At 43.6% G+C, this 18,463-nt stretch overlaps 1 protein-coding gene across 2 annotated transcripts in view; it reads left to right on the forward strand.

Moving 5' to 3' along the window:
* The first annotated feature begins 1,072 nt into the window (after positions 1 to 1,072).
* Positions 1,073 to 18,463, forward strand: part of PDE1B (phosphodiesterase 1B) — a 519,764-nt gene continuing 502,373 nt past the window's right edge. The window contains exon 1 of one of the 2 annotated variants that reach the window (XM_073613640.1): positions 1,073 to 1,422. In XM_073613640.1, coding sequence (XP_073469741.1) covers positions 1,365 to 1,422 — 58 coding nt within the window. In that variant the 5' untranslated portion in view covers positions 1,073 to 1,364. The remainder of the gene's footprint in view (positions 1,423 to 18,463) is intronic. The other variant, XM_073613641.1, reaches the window with a different exon arrangement.

The following is an 18,463-nucleotide window of genomic DNA, read 5'->3' on the forward strand; positions in this document are numbered from 1 at the left end:
TGCAGAAATGATTGATCAGTGCATCCTACCACCTGAATCTGTTTTCTCAGTTCAGATAGAAATGGTTAGGGGTCCATTCCAAAGCTGGTTGAAAATGATTAAAGCTGACTCACAATTTCTATTTGTATAGCTAGCATAAGGACCATGTCACAGGAGAATTTTTTTTTTATGTGTAAATGCAACAGACCTGCACACTTTTGGTGGCCATACATGCTTTGATAAATTATCAATTTATTTTCTAATTGTTCTCTCCTGAAAGGAATAATTAATCTGTAGCCAAGCACCCATTCAATCGATAAAAGAGGAAGTGGATTTTGATACATAGTTAAAAGATACAATCTTAAATTTACATCGTTGTTTTCACCATCCAATCTCATAATCTGATCAATCAAATTAATGACCAAAGCATCTTGGTGCTACTGAGCAATGCAAAAGAATTGTTGATTTTCCACCATGGCCAATTGACTTTGCTAAATTGTCTAAATTGATTGGAAGGGAAGTTATGCCAATTGGAACATTTTCATTGAACTGCACATTGATCAACTGTGAAGTGTATGGCAATGTTGTTGCTATAAAAAAAATGCAGTCAATGAAAGGTATATGTCACAGTTATTCCAGTCATTGACACTCTGCGGTGTTTGGATCTGGATAGTGAATGACCAGCTTCAGCTGTCACCCAATGCTGCATAGATCTGTATGAAGGACACCTACAGCTGCTATTTTATTGCCAAATAGTCATAGGAATTCATTTGTAGATGCAATAAAACTCCTGATGTGACATGATCCTAAGATATTATGTATTATATATATATATATATATATATATATATATATATATATATATATATATATATATGTATATATATATATATTGTATTTTTTGTTATGTTAACCTTGTTCAAGCGTGTGCATTACAATGCAAGTGAATATTTTGTCGGATAGTCTATAATATTAGCGCACCTGCTGCTCCTCGCCTCCCTGGGCACTCTGTTGTAGAAATGGGCTTTCTTGTCTCTGTCCCTCTATTTATTTCTCACTCTTCTTCCTTTCCTATTGTGTGATTGCCTCCTCTGCTGTCATCTCTCCGGTATCAGTGCTGATCCCCTCCTCTCCTCTTCTCCTCTCCCCTCCTCTCAAGTGATGTGAGTCGCGGTGCTCCCCTCTGCAGACACATACACAGCGTGCCAGGATCAGCAGGTTACACACCGGGACTCCGCTACTCACTACAGCACCATCCAAGGATACGGACAGGACACAGCCTCCCGATCATCAGGGACCACGGTGGACCCAGGGGACTAACAGCGGCACCGGGAGCTTCCCCCGGGATCTTCAGCAAGTCAAAGCGGAGGCGTACCTGTGCAGACATGTCCCAATCAGCGACACGGAGACTGCAGAGAGGAACTCCTATCCATCTCCATCCAGGTACAGGACTGCGCTCTTCTCCTCTGCTGCTGCCGCCTGCACATTGCACCATTCACTGACCTGATCCCACATTGTGGCCATCACAGACCTGATCCCACATAGTACCCATCACTGACCTGATCCCACATTGTACCCATCATTGACCTGATCCCACATTGTACCCATCACTGACCTGATCCCACATTGTACCCATCATTGACCTGATCCCACATTGTACCCATCGCTGACCTGATCCCACATTGTACCCATCGCTGACCTGATCCCACGTTGTACCCATCGCTGACCTGATCCCACATTGTACCCATCGCTGACCTGATCCCACATTGTACCCATCACTGACCTGATCCCACAATGTACCCATCACTGACCTGATCCCACACTGTACCCATCACTGACCTGATCCCACACTGTACCCATCACTGACCTGATCCCACACTGTACCCATCACTGACCTGATCCCACACTACCCGTTACTGACCTGAACCCACACTGTACCCTCACTGACCTGAACCCACACTGTACCCATCACTGACCTGACCCCACACTGTACCCGTCACTGACCTGATCCCACACTGTACCCGTCACTGACCTGAACCCACACTGTACCCATCACTGACCTGAACCCACACTGTACCCATCACTGACCCGAACCCACACTGTACCCATCACTGACCCGAGCCCACATTGTACCCATCACTGACCCGATCCCACATTGTACCCATCACTGACCTGATCCCACACTGTACCCATCACTGACCTGATCCCACACTGTACCCATCACTGACCTGATCCCCCACTGTACCCATCACTGACCTGATCCAACATTGTACCCATCACTGACCTGATCCCACATTGTACCCATCACTGACCTGATCCCACATTGTACCCATCACTGACCTGATCCCACACTGTACCCATCACTGACCTGAGCCCACAATGTACCCATCACTGACCTGATCCCACACTGTACCCATCACTGACCTGAGCCCACAATGTACCCATCACTGACCCGAGCCCACATTGTACCCATCACTGACCCGATCCCACATTGTACCCATCACTGACCTGATCCCACACTGTACCCATTACTGACCTGAACCCACACTGTACCCATCACTGACCTGAACCCACATTGTACCCTTCACTGACCTGATCCCACACTATACCCGTCACTGACCTGATCCCACATTGTACCCATCACTGACCTGATCCCACACTGTACCCATCACTGACTTGAACCCACACTGTACCCCTCACTGACCTGAACCCACACTGTACCCATCACTGACCTGAACCCACACTGTACCCATCACTGACCCAAGCCCACATTGTACCCATCACTGACAGAAGCGCACATTGTACCCATCACTGACCTGAACCCACATTGTACCCATCACTGACCTGATCCCACATTGTACCCATCACTGACCTGATCCCACATTGTACCCATCACTGACCTGATCCCACACTGTACCCATCACTGACCTGAGCCCACAATGCACCCATCACTGACCTGATCCCACACTGTACCCATCACTGACCCGATCCCACACTGTACCATCACTGACCTGAACCCACACTGTACCCATCACTGACCTGAACCCACATTGTACCCTTCATTGACCTGATCCCACACTGTACCCGTCACTGACCTGATCCCACATTGTACCCATCACTGACCTGATCCCACACTGTACCCATCACTGACCTGAACCCACACTGTACCCCTCACTGACCTGAACCCACACTGTACCCATCACTGACCTGAACCCACACTGTACCCATCACTGACCCAAGCCCACATTGTACCCATCACTGACAGAAGTGCACATTGTACCCATCACTGACCTGAACCCACATTGTACCCATCACTGACCTGAACCCACGTTGTACCCATCACTGCACTGAGCCCACATTGTACCCATCGCTGACCTGAGCCCATAGTGTACCCATCACTGACCTGAACCCACATTGTACCCATCACTGACCTGAACTCACATTGTACCCATCACTGACCTGAACCCATGCTGTACCCATCACTGACCTGATCCCACATTTTAATTAAGACTGTCCTGAACCCACATTGTACCTAACACTGACGTGAATCCACATAGTACCCATCACTGACCTGATCCCGCATTGTACCTAACACTGACCTGATCCCACATTTTACCCATCACTGACCTGATCCCACATTGTACCCATCATTGACCTGAGCCTACATTGTACCCATTACTGATCAGAGCCCACATTATACCCATCACTGACTTGAACCACGTTGTACCCATGACTAACCTGAGCCAACATTATACCCTTTACTAACCTGAGCCCACATTGTACCCGTCACTGCACTGAGCCAACATTGCACCCATCAATACATTGAGCCTACATTATACCCAACACTAACCTGAGCTCACATTGTACCCGTCACTGCATTGAGCCCACATTGTACCCATTAATGCCCTGAAGCAACATTTTATCCATCATTGCACTGAGCCCACGTTGTACCCGTTGCGACACAGAGCCCACATTGTATCCATCACTGCACTAAGCCCACATTGTATGAGTCACTGACCTGATCCCACGTTGTATCCATCACAGACCTGAGCCCACATTGTACGAGTCACTGACCTGAATCCACATTGTACCCATAACTGACCTGAACCCACATTGTACCCATCACTGCACTGAGCCCATATTGTACCCATAACTGCACTGAGCCCACATTGCACCAGTCACTGCACTGAGCCCACATTACCCCCATCACTGCACTGAGCCCACATTACTCTCATCACTGCACTGAGCCCACATTGTACTCATCACTACACTGAACCCATATTGACCCCGTCACTGGACTGACTTCACATTGCCCCGTCACTGGACTGATTCAGCATTGCTACTGTCATTGAACCTACATTGCCCCCATCACCGGATTGACCCCCACATTACCCCCATTACTGCACTGCTTCCACATTGCCTCCATCATTGGATTAACCTCACATTGCAACAATTACTGGACCAGCTTTACATTATCCCATCACTTGAGTCTACATTACCCCATCACAGGACTGACTCCACATTGCCCATGATGCTGGCTTGACCCCATGTTGCAACCATCACTAGACTGATTACATATTGTCCCCAACATTGAACCACCAAGTCCAAATTGACCTATCACTGGACTGACCTTATAATTTGCCGATCATTGAAGCAACTTCTCATTGTTTGGATCACAGGACTGACTCCGCACTGCTACCATAAGAAAACTGTTTTCACATTGCTCCATTACTGAATTGACTACTCATTACAACTCTAATGCCCTATACACACGATCAGAAATTCTGTCAGAAAAAACTTGAATGTTTTTTCCGATGGAATTCCGCTCAAGCTTGCCTTGCATACACATGGTCACACAAAAGTTCTCTGAACTTTCGACCATCAAGAACGCGGTGACGTACAACACTACGACGAGCCAAGAAAGTGAAGTTCAATGCTTCCGAGCATGCGTCGAATTGTTTCCGAGCATGCGTGATTTTTTGCGCTTCTGAATTGCATACAGACGAACGCATTCGGATAGGAACTTTTTCCGACCAAAAAATAGAGAACCTGCTCTCAATCTTTTGCTGGCTGGAATTCTGCCAGCAAAAGTCCGATGGAGCATACACACAGTCGGAATTTCTGACCAAAAGCTCACATCCGACTTTGGCGGAATTTGTGATCGTATGTACGGGGCATTAGCCTGCACTCAGCTTTTGGCTATAGCTTCTGGTACTGCATTCAACTTGTGTTCAGCTGGGTGCACTGCAAAGTGATTTAAAGGCAGAATCATTCATTAACCTGTAGCTGTCACTAATGTGCAATATGCATAGGAAATCAATTTATCACTCTGTCTAAACGACTAATACTTATGGGTGATTGGTTATGAGAGAAGATCAAATCGTTTAAATCAAAGACATATGTGTTTGTGTGTGTGTTTGTGTGTATGTGTATATATATATGTGTGTGTGTGTTAAAGACTGAAAAGGATACAAAAATGATTTGCTTATGTGATGTATTAGATTATGTGTATATGTCCATTGTGGTGAAATAACTATAAGAATATTAGTGCAAATAAAAAATATGCTACAACATGTATTATCTATAGAGATGAGAACTTTTCTTCTTTGGACTAAGCTTGTAGTCCATGTAGACCACGACTGACTGAACCTTAGTTCTCCATAAAAAGATCAGCACTATGCTAATACACAAATGGACCTATTTAATTAAATATTGCAAAGCGCAGTAAGTGCAACTGATCAAAAATAATTTCCTAAATGTACAGACTGAACCGAAGCCTGAATTTTATGGGTTACTGTACTTTGCATGGTAGTGCTTTAAAGAGCAGGACTGGACATCTTCTTGTAGAAGAATGTACATAAACATGGGAAACCATTAATACATCAGGACTTGCTATGCCCCTGTCCAGCTTGGTAGTGATGCAGGCAGTACGTCTGCAATGATACAAACAAGTGGCACCATTATTGTGTACTGACAATCTACAAATGCAAAGAGCAGTATGGCGCCAAATTGTTTTTGCATGGCATTCCTGGAATAGATGGGTTTAACTGTAAGAAACTGAGCCTCTATGACATTCTTAAGAATAGAAGCTTTTTCCATAGTTATATAAGCCTGTCTTCACAACTAATAAAACACAATAATATTTACAAATATTTAATAGAAAGGCTTTAAATGTTAAACACTGTAATTATAACAAAGTCAGCATTTCCCAGATACGCTAGAAAGCAGAATCATGTCTTTGATGCGATGTATTGTCTGGCCAAGTTCTTTATGCATGGTATGCTAGAGTGACTCGAACGTTGTCATAGCTGATTAAATGAGTGAACAGACTTGATAAATTTAGATACAGGAAAGAGTACCATGATACCATGCTGCTGATTAATAGAGATCTTAGAGTATGGGAATCCAAAGTGCTGTACTAGGCATACAATGCACTTTGCTAAAAGGACAGACCAAGAGCTTGGTCAAAAAAAAAAATCATTGTGAGTTTTGTTCTAATTATTCTTTTGCAAAATCAAAATGAAAATATACTGAGCATCAATGCCCACTGTTACCAAGATGTATTAGACATCACTCTGTACTGAATTCCAAAGCATGTTATATAACTAGATCACATTTACCAATTCAATTGTCATTTCAGCAAGGATATTCTGCGCAGTGCTATTTCAGACTCTTTTTATTATGTTGCAGATATGCTGCAGTTCTGTCCTAAAAAAGATCTAATGGCTGTAAAAAAAAATATGCTTATGGGAAGGGCATTGTTTAAAGTGTGATAAATCAAAGCACTCAATCCACACCCATATTTCATTATTCTTACAGCTGTAATCCAAAAAAGGTGGATTTTGGTTTACTTCAGTTTATTCCACACCTTTCCTATTTCTAGTACCTTTTAGAATAAGCCTACAGGTGATGGGGGCTTTAAACCGAATTTTCATAATAAAGTTTTTTGCTCCCTAAATTTTTACCTATAACATTTACTAAATTACTTTCTATTGGTGGAACATAATTATAGTCCCATACAGATATTACTCTGATAGGTAGGGCTCTGTTCTATACAGGGGCGTAGATAAGGGGGGAGTCAGGGGTGTTCAAACCCCCCCAGAGCATTCTGTCAAAATGCCCAGACAGTGCCCCTGCTGTTTAGCCTCAGCATAGTAGAAGCAATCAGAGTTTCGGAGTGCAGCAGCCAGCCTCCCCTGCAGTGCCCCATCCCCTCAGTTTAATAAGGGGTCCCCCTGAAAAGGATGAAGTTACTGCGAGGTCTCAGATGCCGGCAATTGACAGTGCACGGTTGAGGGAACTCCTCCTCAAGGTATCATATGGCACAGCCAAAGGGAGACTGGGGATGCAGAAGTTTTCCTACTTCTGTGTCGTGCTGAATCTGAGGTCTGGTAAGTGGGGAGGCATAAATTCTCTGTTTTGGGAAGGAGGAACTGAGAATTACAGCCTGGGGGAGTTTCTTTTGGTGGGGAGGGTTAAGGAAAGGGGGGTGGGTTTGCTTTTGGAGGAGGGGGGAGTTTCTTGTAGAGAAGTTTACAGAAGCTGGTTAATGGCAGGGCTTTGCTTCTAGGAGGGAGTTTGATTGGATGAAAGGAGATTTTCTTCATAATTAGGAATCTTTGCTGGGGGAGAGGGTGTTGACTGAGGGAGATATTTTTGCTTTGGGGGGTCCATTTAGAGACGGGGGGTTTAATTTTGGGGCAAAATTTGAGGGAGAGAGATATTTTACAGTGGGGAGAGAGGGTTCTTAGGAGGGAGAGGGGGATTTTTTTTTCGTTTAAAAGCGATTATTTTTTTTTTTCTATTATACTTACCTAGGTGGATGGAGCATTGATCCAATGTTGCATCTGTCCCCAGCTGCTTCTAAGACCAACAAGAGAGCGATTAAAGACCGCTGATCACTCAGTTCTCTGCCGTAGCTCACTGGAATGCCAGGCTGTGGAGGGGGCAGGAGCGGCTGGCTCAGGGTCTCTGCAGCTCACTGAAAGGCTGAGCGAGCTACTGGTCCAGGCATCTGGGTGCATACTGACTTTAAAGTTAGGATCTTTTCACAGCCTAGACCTGCTGAGCGATGTCAGCTGACAGCGGGCTATAGCTGGCTGTCGGCTAAAAATGGGTCACAAAAGTGCAGAACAAACTGCACTCCGCCCTAGGAGAAATACAACGAATCGGTATGCCGTCCCTTCAGAGTGCATACACCGGTGACATCACCGGATTCTTTCCATATGAATATCTCCTAAACACCACATGTTTAGGAGAAATTCACTGTACCTACAGGTAAGTGTTATTATAGGCTTACTTGTAGGTACAAGTTCAAAAGCTGGGTTTACTACATTAAGACTGAATAAAAGCCAACCATATTGACCAGGTGCACCATCCTGTGGTAGACAGTGCACAATATTTTTTTTTTCCATCTCTTAAAACATTTCATAACATTTCTTAGGACACAGTTTTTTATATAAATCACTGAATTTACTGCCTACCACAATATGTTGCCCCTTGCACTTGCTCAACTTGCATAGTAAGGTTAGCTAAAATCCAGTTTTGGGTCTCATTCATACATTCTACATGACCATGGTGCAGCAAGTATACTGCAAATACCTGCAGCCGGGATCAAATGTTCTAATCTCTGCTCAACCTGTACACCTGAGTGATGGGCTGAAAAGAGCCAAGGCTGTCTGCTGCTGTAAACATGTATCCACCTGTATCTGCACATCCAGTGGTTACCTGCAGGTAGGGATACATTTTTGCCCTTAGATAAAATTTCTCTGCATCCAGGGTCAGAAATTTGTCCCTAACAGCAGGTAACCACTGTGACCCACGGTTTGCTAGTGTGTCGCTCAGGCTCAGTCGATGTGGGGAGAAATGTAGATGATACCGAATGTGCTGCAGGAGTGCCGGTGTTCTGCCGAGAAAGTTCCCCTTGGCGGATAAGGACCCCTCCTGTACTGCGCAGTACGAGCCGCCGGAAATAGCCGAAGCTTAATAGTTGTAAATCAGCTGTACACGGTGCCTGTAACAGGGCCCCTCGCCACGCTTCGGACACGGCCTCGCTACGCTCGACACGCTTCGGGCATGGCCTCGCTACGCTCGCCATGCTTCGGGCACGGCCTCGCTTCGCTCGGCACTTTTTTATTCTACCTCTATGTCCACTTGGATGGTGGGGCTTGAACCTGGACTCAGGGCGCAGGCGCCGTGTACAGCTGACTCAAGATTTTCAGCTTCGGCTATTTTCGGCGTCTCCGTAGTCCTTCGTACTGCGCAAGCTCTGCGCCAGCGCAGTACAGGGGAGTCCTTATCCGCCAGGGGAACTTTCTCGGCAAGACACCGGCAAGGGATGGAGCTCATCCCAGCTCCTGTAGTCACTAAAGGGAAGAGGGAAAAAAAATCCCTGGTGCCGCACATCCACGGAGTCTTATGGTAATGTAGTAGTGATGGGAGAGACCTCAGCCTGGGTTCCCGCCAGGTCACACCCCAGCATGTTTTGCTTTGTCCCCCGGAGCATGGGGACCACTAGATGTGCAGATACATGTTAACAGCAGTGGCTCTTTTCAGCCTATCACTTAGGTGAACAGGCTGAGCAGCTGACAAAAATTGGAACATCTGGGATCCTGGCTGTAGGTATTCATGGTATATTTGCCATTCCATGGCCATTTAGAACATATGAATGAGATCTAAAGCCTGGTTCACACGGTAAGTTTTTTTTAGTTCAACCCAGTGGGCTGAAGGAAAAGAAAAACTAGGGAGCTTAGGAGGAGCTCGCTGTACTAATGAGTACACTACCGCACCACAACTGCGTGCTTTGCGCTCTATTCAGTTAAATGGGGATAATTTTTCCTGCACTGCATTGCAAAGCCTCATGGTCCTATTCTGCTGTCACATGTTTTTACCATACCTCCCCCAACATAAAAGTGTAAATGATGTCTTTATGTTTGAAAAACCTGAACCCCCCCCCCCCCCCCGGAAAAGAAATGATCTATGGCCCTGGTTCTATATACACTCACCGGCCAATTTATTAGGTATATCTTGCTATTACCTGGTTGCAACCCCTTTTGCCTTCAGAACTGTCTTAAAGGAGAAGTATAGCCAAAGCTTGTTTGGCTGTACTTCTCCTATGGATCACAGGAGGGCAAGTAGTTTTGGACTCCTGTGACCCGTTTTCTGAAGTCCACTCTCTGCTGACGTCACAGAAGTCAGTCCAGGCACCGCGTCATCCCGACAAAAAAATCTGGATCTGCCAGATGCCTGGACTGACACCCGGCTCAGGCTCTCAGCGAGTTACTGAGAGCCTGAGACGGCAGCCCCCTCCACAGCCCAGCGCTCCAGTGAGTGAGGAGGGAGCAGAGCAGAGAGCTGTGACTCCCAGGCACCAGCTCTCTGCTCAGGGAGCTGTCAGAACCGAACGATCAGCAGTGTTCGATCACTCGATTCTCAGTGCAGAGGCGCCGGGGGACAGATGCAGCGTTGGACCCATGCTGCATCCACCTAGGTAAGTATTAATATAAAAAAAAGCCCAAATTCATACTTCTCTTTTAATTCTCCATGGCATAGATTCAACAAGGTGTTGTAAACATTCCTCAGAGATTTTGGTCCATATTGACATGACATGATAGCATCACGCAGTTGCTGCAGATTTGCCGGCTGCACATCCATGTTGTGAATCTCCTGTTCCGCCACATCCCAAAGGTCCTCTATTGGATTGAGGTCTGGTGACTGTGGAGACCATTGGAGTGCAGTGACCTCATTGTCATGTTCAAGAAACCAGTGGTGAGATGATTTGAGCTTTGTCATTATCCTGCTGGAAGTAGCCATCAGAAGATGGGGACACTGTAGTCATAAAGGGATGGACATGGTCAGCAACAATACTCAGGTAGGCCATGGCATTTAAATGATGCTCAAATGTTACTATGGGACCCAAAGTGTGCCAAGAAAGTATCCCCCAACCATTACACCACCACCAGCCTGAACCGTTGATACAAGGCAGGATGGATCCATGCTTTCATGTTGTTTATGCTAAATTCTGAATATCGCAGCTGAAATAGAGACTCATCAGACCAGGCAATGTTTTTCCAATCTTCTATTGTCCAATTTTGATGAGCCTGTGCACATTTTAGCCTCAGTTTCCTGTTCTTAGCTGACAGGAGTGGCACCCGGGGTGGTCTTCTGCTGCTGTAGCCCATCTGTTTCAAGGTTCGATGCGTTGTGCATTCAGAGATGGTATTCTGCATACCTTGGTTGTAACGAGTGGTTATTTGAGTTACTATTGCCTTTCTATCATCTCAAACCAGTCTGCCCATTCTCCTCTGACCTCTGACATCAACAAGCCATTTTCCTCCTCACAACTGCCGCTCACTGGATATTTAAAAATGGAGCGACTGGGTCAATTGGAAGAATTGTAATACTTTCTAAAGGCATTTTAAAAGCATCTGGTGTAAGAAACTTTTTCTTGATTCAGTCCTAAGCCTGCCTACTTGAACATTTATTTCCCTTTTTTCTAGCTGATTCTGATCATTCCTGCAACATCAGTTTTTTTTCTGCATTGTTATGAATTAAAAAAAAACATAGAAAAGCATGTGTGGCCAGTTGGAGAAAGGAATCCTGCATCTGACTATCTCATGGGAACTCTGTAAAATCCAATAAAAAAAAAATCAATGCATGTATGGCTAGCATAATACAATAACACACAGTATAAAGAGCAGTAAATAGATCGACTATTATAGATGAAGAGTGCATATCTTTGAAACCAGACAGTTTTATTCAGTAAAGCAGTGGGATGAGCATTAATGATGTATAAAGTTCGGTAACCTGTAGGGATCAAGCATAATTACATTTACTGAAGATAGTTCAATGAAAAATTTAATTTGTTTGAATTAAGATTTTTGGTTCCTATGATTACTATACTTTTTTCTTACTGTACAAAGATAACATTGACATGAGATTAGAGTCCCACACTATGACTGTTTTCCTTTGGATCAGGTGGCAATCCCATGTCTGTAGGTACCCACGAACATCAATGACTGGTCCTTATGGGAAACGAATGATCTGATAAAGAAAAAAAACTTGTTCCACCAAATATTGTTAGACCTCCCCTTCCCTTTTATTCAGCATGGACAGCATACTCCCAGTACAGAGTATACAAAGCCAAGTGTTCATGATTACAGAGTGCTCAGAACGCAATTTAGCCTGAGGGTGGATGGATCATGCCTGGTTGTCCAAGTACCCGCTAAAGTCTATGGTCAGAATATGTTGCTGTTTTCCCAAAAGAAAGCACTGGCATTGCAGAATGACATAAATGAAAAATCACCTTGCTGGAGGCACTGACCTAAACAAGTTGTCATTGCTAACTAATTAATGAATGACTGGCATTTGTACTATTTGCATGACCAGCTTAATACTGTAAAACCCACAGCCTGCACCTGCCAATAAAAGGGGTCACGGAGTAATGGATTCCTTTACTTACAGCTGATCCCCGAGACAGATATAAGGATAAACATCTGAGCTGAACTGTCTACTCTGAAGCTCTGGTTGTGTTTTCTCCTGCAGATGACAGCAAGCATAGGCTGAGATTCCTCCACATACAATGCTTATGAATGATTAGACATGGCACAGAAAATGGAACCAAACTCCAAAATACTTTTGATCTTATAAATCCTGAAAGGTGCCTTTTTTGGTCTGGCAAGCTAGTCGCAGATAGTAGACTTCAGTCATATTACAAAACAATAGATTTTTTTCCCCTCAAATACTCATACTTGCAACACTCACGTCTTACAAATATGTACAGTATCTGACAAAAGTAAGTACACCCCTCATATTTTTTTATTATATATCTTTTCATGTGACAGCACTGAAGAAATGACACTTTGCTACAATGTAAAGTAGTGAGTGTACAGCTTGTATAACAGTGTAAATTTGCTGTCCCCTCAAAATAACTCAACACACAGCCATTAATGTCTTAACCGCTGGCAACAAAAGTGAGTACATCCCTAAGTGAAAATGTCCAAATTGGGCCCAAAGTGTCAATATTTTGTGTGGTCACCATTATTTTCCAGCATTGCCTTAACCCTCTTGGGCATGGAGTTCACCAGAGCTTCACAGGTTGCCATTGGAGTCCTCTTCCACTCCTTCATGACGACATCACAGAGCTGGTGCATGTTAGAGACCTTGAGCTCCTCCACTTTCCATTTGAGGATACACCACAGATGCTCAATAGTGTTTAGGTCTGGAGACATGCTTGGCCAGTCCATCACCTTTACCCTCAGCTTCTTTAGCAAGGCAGTGGTCATCTTTGATGTGTGTTTGGGATCATTATCATGTTGGATTACTGCCCTGCAGCCTGGTCTCCGAAGGGAGGGGATCATGCTCTGCTTCAGTATGTCACAGTACATGTTGGCATTCATGGTTCCCTCAGTGAACTGTAGCTCCCCTGTGTGGCAGTACTCATGCAGCCCCAGACCATGACACTCCCACCACCATGTTTGACTGTAGGCAAAACACACTTGTCTTTGTACTCCTCACCTGGTTGCCGCCACACATGCTTGACATCATCCGAACCAAATAAGTTTATCTAGGTCTCATCAGACCAAAAGGCATGGTTCCAGTAATCCATGTCCTTAGTCTGCTTGTCTTCAGCAAACTGTTTGTGTGCTTTCTTTTGCATCATCTCTAGAAGAAACTTCCTTCTGGGACGACGGTCATGCAGACCATTTTGATTGTTTGATGCAATGTGTGGCGTATGGTCTGAGCACTGACAGGCTGACCCCCCACCCCTTCAACCTCTGCAGCAATGCTGGCAGCACTCATACATCTATTTCCCAAAGACAACCTCTGAATATGACGTGAGCACACATACTCAACTTCTTTGGTCGACCATGGTGAGGCCTGTTCTGAGTGGAATCTGTCTTGTTAAACCGTTGTATGGTCTTGACCACCGTGCTGCAGCTCACTTTCAGAGTCTTGGCAATCTTCTTATAGCCTAGGCCATCTTTATGTAGAGCAACAATTCTTTTTTCAGATCCTCAGAAAGTTCTTTGCCATGAGGCGCCATGTTGAATCTCCAGTGACCAGCATGAGAGAGTGAGAGCGATAACACCAAATTTAACAAACCTGCTCCCCATTCATACCTGAAACCTTGTAACACTAATGAGTCACATGACCTCGGGTAGGGAAAATGGCTAATTGGGCCCAATTTGGACATTTTCACTTAGGGGTGTACTCAATTTTGTTGCCAGCAATTTAGACATTAATGGTTGTGTGTTGAGTTATTTTGAGGGGACAGCAAATTTACACTGTTATACAAGCTGTACACTCACTACTTTACATTGTAGCAAAGTGTAATTTCTTTAGTGTTGTCACAATAAACCATATAATAAAATATTTACAAAAATGTGAGGGATGTACTCACTTTTGTGAGATGCTGTATGCCTATGTAGATAATTTTAGTTATGATTTGGAGGAACAGTGAGCTATCAGAGGTATAGCAGTGTGAGGGTGTCTGCTGAGTTGTACAGCTCCATGCACAATCTCATCTTTAGTTGATCAGATTAAAAATATTGGTGCAGGGCAGTTTTGCATGTAATAGTTTTGTACCTTGCGCTGTTCTGTTTTTTCTTTTTTTGGAGAACAGGAAGACGACTTATTCATCCACCTGTGCACAACAGTAAAGGCTTTTGATTATATTTGTAAACCATACATACTGTATATACATACAACCATACATATTTGTAGACCATACATACGTACAACCATACATAGCCTCACTGTCTTATTTTGTTTCTGTTAAAAAAACGGATCGGATGAAAAACGGATGTAAACGGACAAACGGCATGAAAAAATGGCTCTAGGACTCAAGTGGTTAAGAAATTTAGCTGGAGGATGTAAAAAACTGATATAAAAACTGATTAAAAACTGATGTAAGGTTCATCCATTTTTTCTTTGAAATACCTTGCCTGAACTGTTGGAACGAACGGTCCGTATGTGTGAAAGGGGCCTTAAGGTCTAACTACAGCCAATAAAAATAATCCTCCAGCTCATGATGAATGTACTTTCTTTTCACCTTGGCTATGTAAATCTCCAAACTTTCTAAACAAAGGGCCAGTTTATTATCCTTCAGACTTTAGGGGGGCCGGTCTGTGGCCAGTAGGAGAAGAAATGTCCTGATGTTGGATAGAGGAAAGAAGAGTGCCCTTTCATTGGTGTCAGTGAGAGAAATAGTGCCCCATTATTGGTGTCAGTGGAAGGAATAGTGCCCTATCGTTGGTGTCCATGAGAGGAGTAGCGCCCCATCATTGGTGTCAGTAGGAGGAATAGTGCCCCATCGTTGGTGTCAGTGGGAGGAATAGTGCCCCATCACTGGTGTCAGTGGTTGGAATAGTGCTCCATCACTGATGTCAGTGGGAGGAATACTGTCCCATCATTGCTGTTAGGGGGAGGAATGGTGCGCCATCATTGCTGTCAGTGGGAGGAATAGTGTCCCATCATTGTTGTCAGTAGGAGGCCAGTAGGAGGAATAGTGTCTCATCATTGGTGTCAGTGGGAGGAATAGTGTCCCATCATTGGTGTCAGTGGCATGAATTATGCCTCATTGTAAATGTCAGTGGGAGGAATAAAGCCTAAGGGATGGATAAAGGCAAGCAAAGGGCCCCCGGGTCGCTGTTTGGAGACCACTGCTCTATATGTTCATATTGTTAGTTATAAAAGTGCTTAGGAACCTTTGCAATTTCCCTGAAATTGTGATGAAAATAGGAAGATTTTGATGTGTTTTACCATTGGGTGAAATGCTTTGGGCCTAAAGCAGTAACCCAAAAGGCAAACATTTTATTATATTGCAGCTTACCAATTCTTAGTTAAGATGGCTGCATTAGTTTCCCTTTTTAGGCTTTCTTTCTTGTATTTTCATCTGGTGAACCAAGCAGTAAGTCTGTAGTTCAATTGAACAAGCTCTCTTGCAGTTACAGGAATAAAACAAACCATTTATCATTGACAGGAGTGCTTAAAATGATCAGCTTTTATTTATTTATGTAAACCTTTACCCCAAAATGACAATGCTGCTGTCCAAATCTGCCCCCTTATACTTGTTCATCCAGAGTGGTGTCTGTTTAATACAGAAGGTGTATTAATGGCCAAATCACCAAGGGAAAACTAATGCAGGGACCACATTGGTAAGTTGCAATATATTAATTTTTTGGTTTTGAGATTAATACCACTTTAAAGAGGAAAATAAAATGAAAAATTTTTTTTAAGGTTGCAGTGGGTTTTAAATGGTTCCTTCCAACTACCCTTGACCTGTTCTTGTGCCAAAATTGGCTTCTCAATAGCTTTATTATTATTTATTTTTTTAACAGACAGTGAAACAGTGATAAACTAAAAAATATTAAAGCACAGCACTCAAATAATGACAAAATTCCCAAGTAGAAGAGAAAAATACAGATACAAAAGACACCAAGTTGAATAATCCTAACTACCCTAAATACCCCCCCCCCCCCCCCAAAAAAAAAACCCTTCTTCTGTAAATCAGCTTTTCTCAAATTGTTTAACATGGATAAATCATTGAAATAACATTATGGATGTATTAGGTAACCCCTGCTAATATTTATTGTATCTACAGCTCTTTGACACATTAGTGTGAACAGTAAGTTGTATATATACAAAGAAATAAAAGAGTAAGGAATGTGGCATAATTGCCATGTTTGTCACCCAGGGCTACTCTAAACAACAACATTATTTTCAGCAAATGAAACAAAAAACAATAATAGCCATAAAATAACCTCAGACAGTAAAAATTGTAGTACATCCTCACATTGATGGTCAGTGGAGAAGGTCCTCCTTACACTGCTAATCAGTGAAGGGCCCTAATACACTGGTTGTCAGTGGAAACAATACTCCTTCATTGGGGTCAATGGGAAGAATGCCCCCATAACAGCTAACTAAGTTCTAACTTATCTGAGAGGAAGTAATCGTTTATTGGTCAAGAAACCCTGATCAACCTCTGGCAAACCTTGGCACCCCAGATGTTTTGGAACTACATTTCCCATGATGCTCATGCACTCTGCAATGTAGTTGAACATCATGGGAAATGTAGTTCCAAAACATCTGGGGTGCCAAAATCCGCCATCACTGCTCTAGTGGAACCCTAACTGAGAAAAGCTGCTCTAAATAAATATTGAAAAGAATAGTCATTTTTTTAAAGCAAATTTCTCCCAAGCCACAAATTCCATGATATCCTCTGTGTTGCAAAAAGAGATTATGTATTCAGAAGGTATATGAAGGACAGTCTTCAATATGCAATCACATTGTTTATTTTATCATCTCACAGACACAGTTATTGCATCATTGGGTAAAAACATTAGAAAACTGTTTTGTATGGGGATCGCAACAGATGTGACTAGCTTTAGTGTTATTAAAATTAAATTAAAATAATGCCCATGCTGCCTAGAATAGAGCATATTTGCATCTGCTGTTTTTAGAAACTGAAGCAGACATTGAAGGATAAAGTCCCTTTTCAAGACTACAGTCTGAAAATAAAAGAGTTTACTACTGCACATTCAACTTCAAAGCACATCATTGAAGAGCTTTAGATCACTGCCACCTTGGAAATGTTTTTTTTTTTGACAAGTCTAGTTTTTAATGGCACTTTTTTTTCTGTCTACTGAGAGATCAATAATTACAGTCATACGTTGTCATTGGTTCTCAAAAATGTCATGTCACTTCAGGTGAGGAATCCAGAAGGTTTCAGATTTACAGACATCCCAAATCCATTATGGAAGTGCATTTGCAGATATGTGAGGTATACTGAGATAAATCACGAATCAAAAAACAAAAACTGATTAACAATTTTAGGTAAGGAAACTCTATAACCTCAGTGCTTCACACAATAATATACAAAAACAGAGAAATAATCGAATAACACCCAGTGTCCACACGTGATGTATGATAATTTATAATTTCCAAAACACTCTTCGCACCTCCAAACCTTCTCCATACGCCAACACCATAGGCATGCGTTCGGGGTACTTTGTGTGCTGGCAAGGAGATGGGAAATCTCTCCCTCTGACCGGCTCTGCCATAAGACTCCTTTCTCACTGCCAGCGGGCCACATTAGCCGTCGTTTTAGCAGCGTTTTTTCGGCTGATAGCCGAAGAAAGGATTAAATGCGCGTGAAATGCACCGCTGCCGAAGCGCTTTGCAGGTTCTTCGGCAGCGGTGCCCATTAATTTCAATGGGCAGGGGTGGTGGAGCAGCGGTGTATACACCGCTCCTAAACTGCTACAAAGATGCTGCTTGCAGGACTTTTTCTAACATCCTGCAAGCGCACCACTCCAGTGTGAAAGCACTCGGGCTTTCACACTGGGGCTGCAGGGGAGGCGTTTTTCAGGCGCTTTACAGGCGTTATTTGTAGCCCTTTAGCCTGAAAAATGCCTCAGTGTGAAAGGGGTCTAAGAGAAGTGCTTCCACACTGTGCCAGCAGGGAGATCAATGTGCTGGTACC

The sequence above is a fragment of the Aquarana catesbeiana genome, linkage group LG02 (genome assembly GCF_042186555.1).
Source record: "Aquarana catesbeiana isolate 2022-GZ linkage group LG02, ASM4218655v1, whole genome shotgun sequence".
Lineage (NCBI taxonomy): Eukaryota > Metazoa > Chordata > Amphibia > Anura > Ranidae > Aquarana > Aquarana catesbeiana.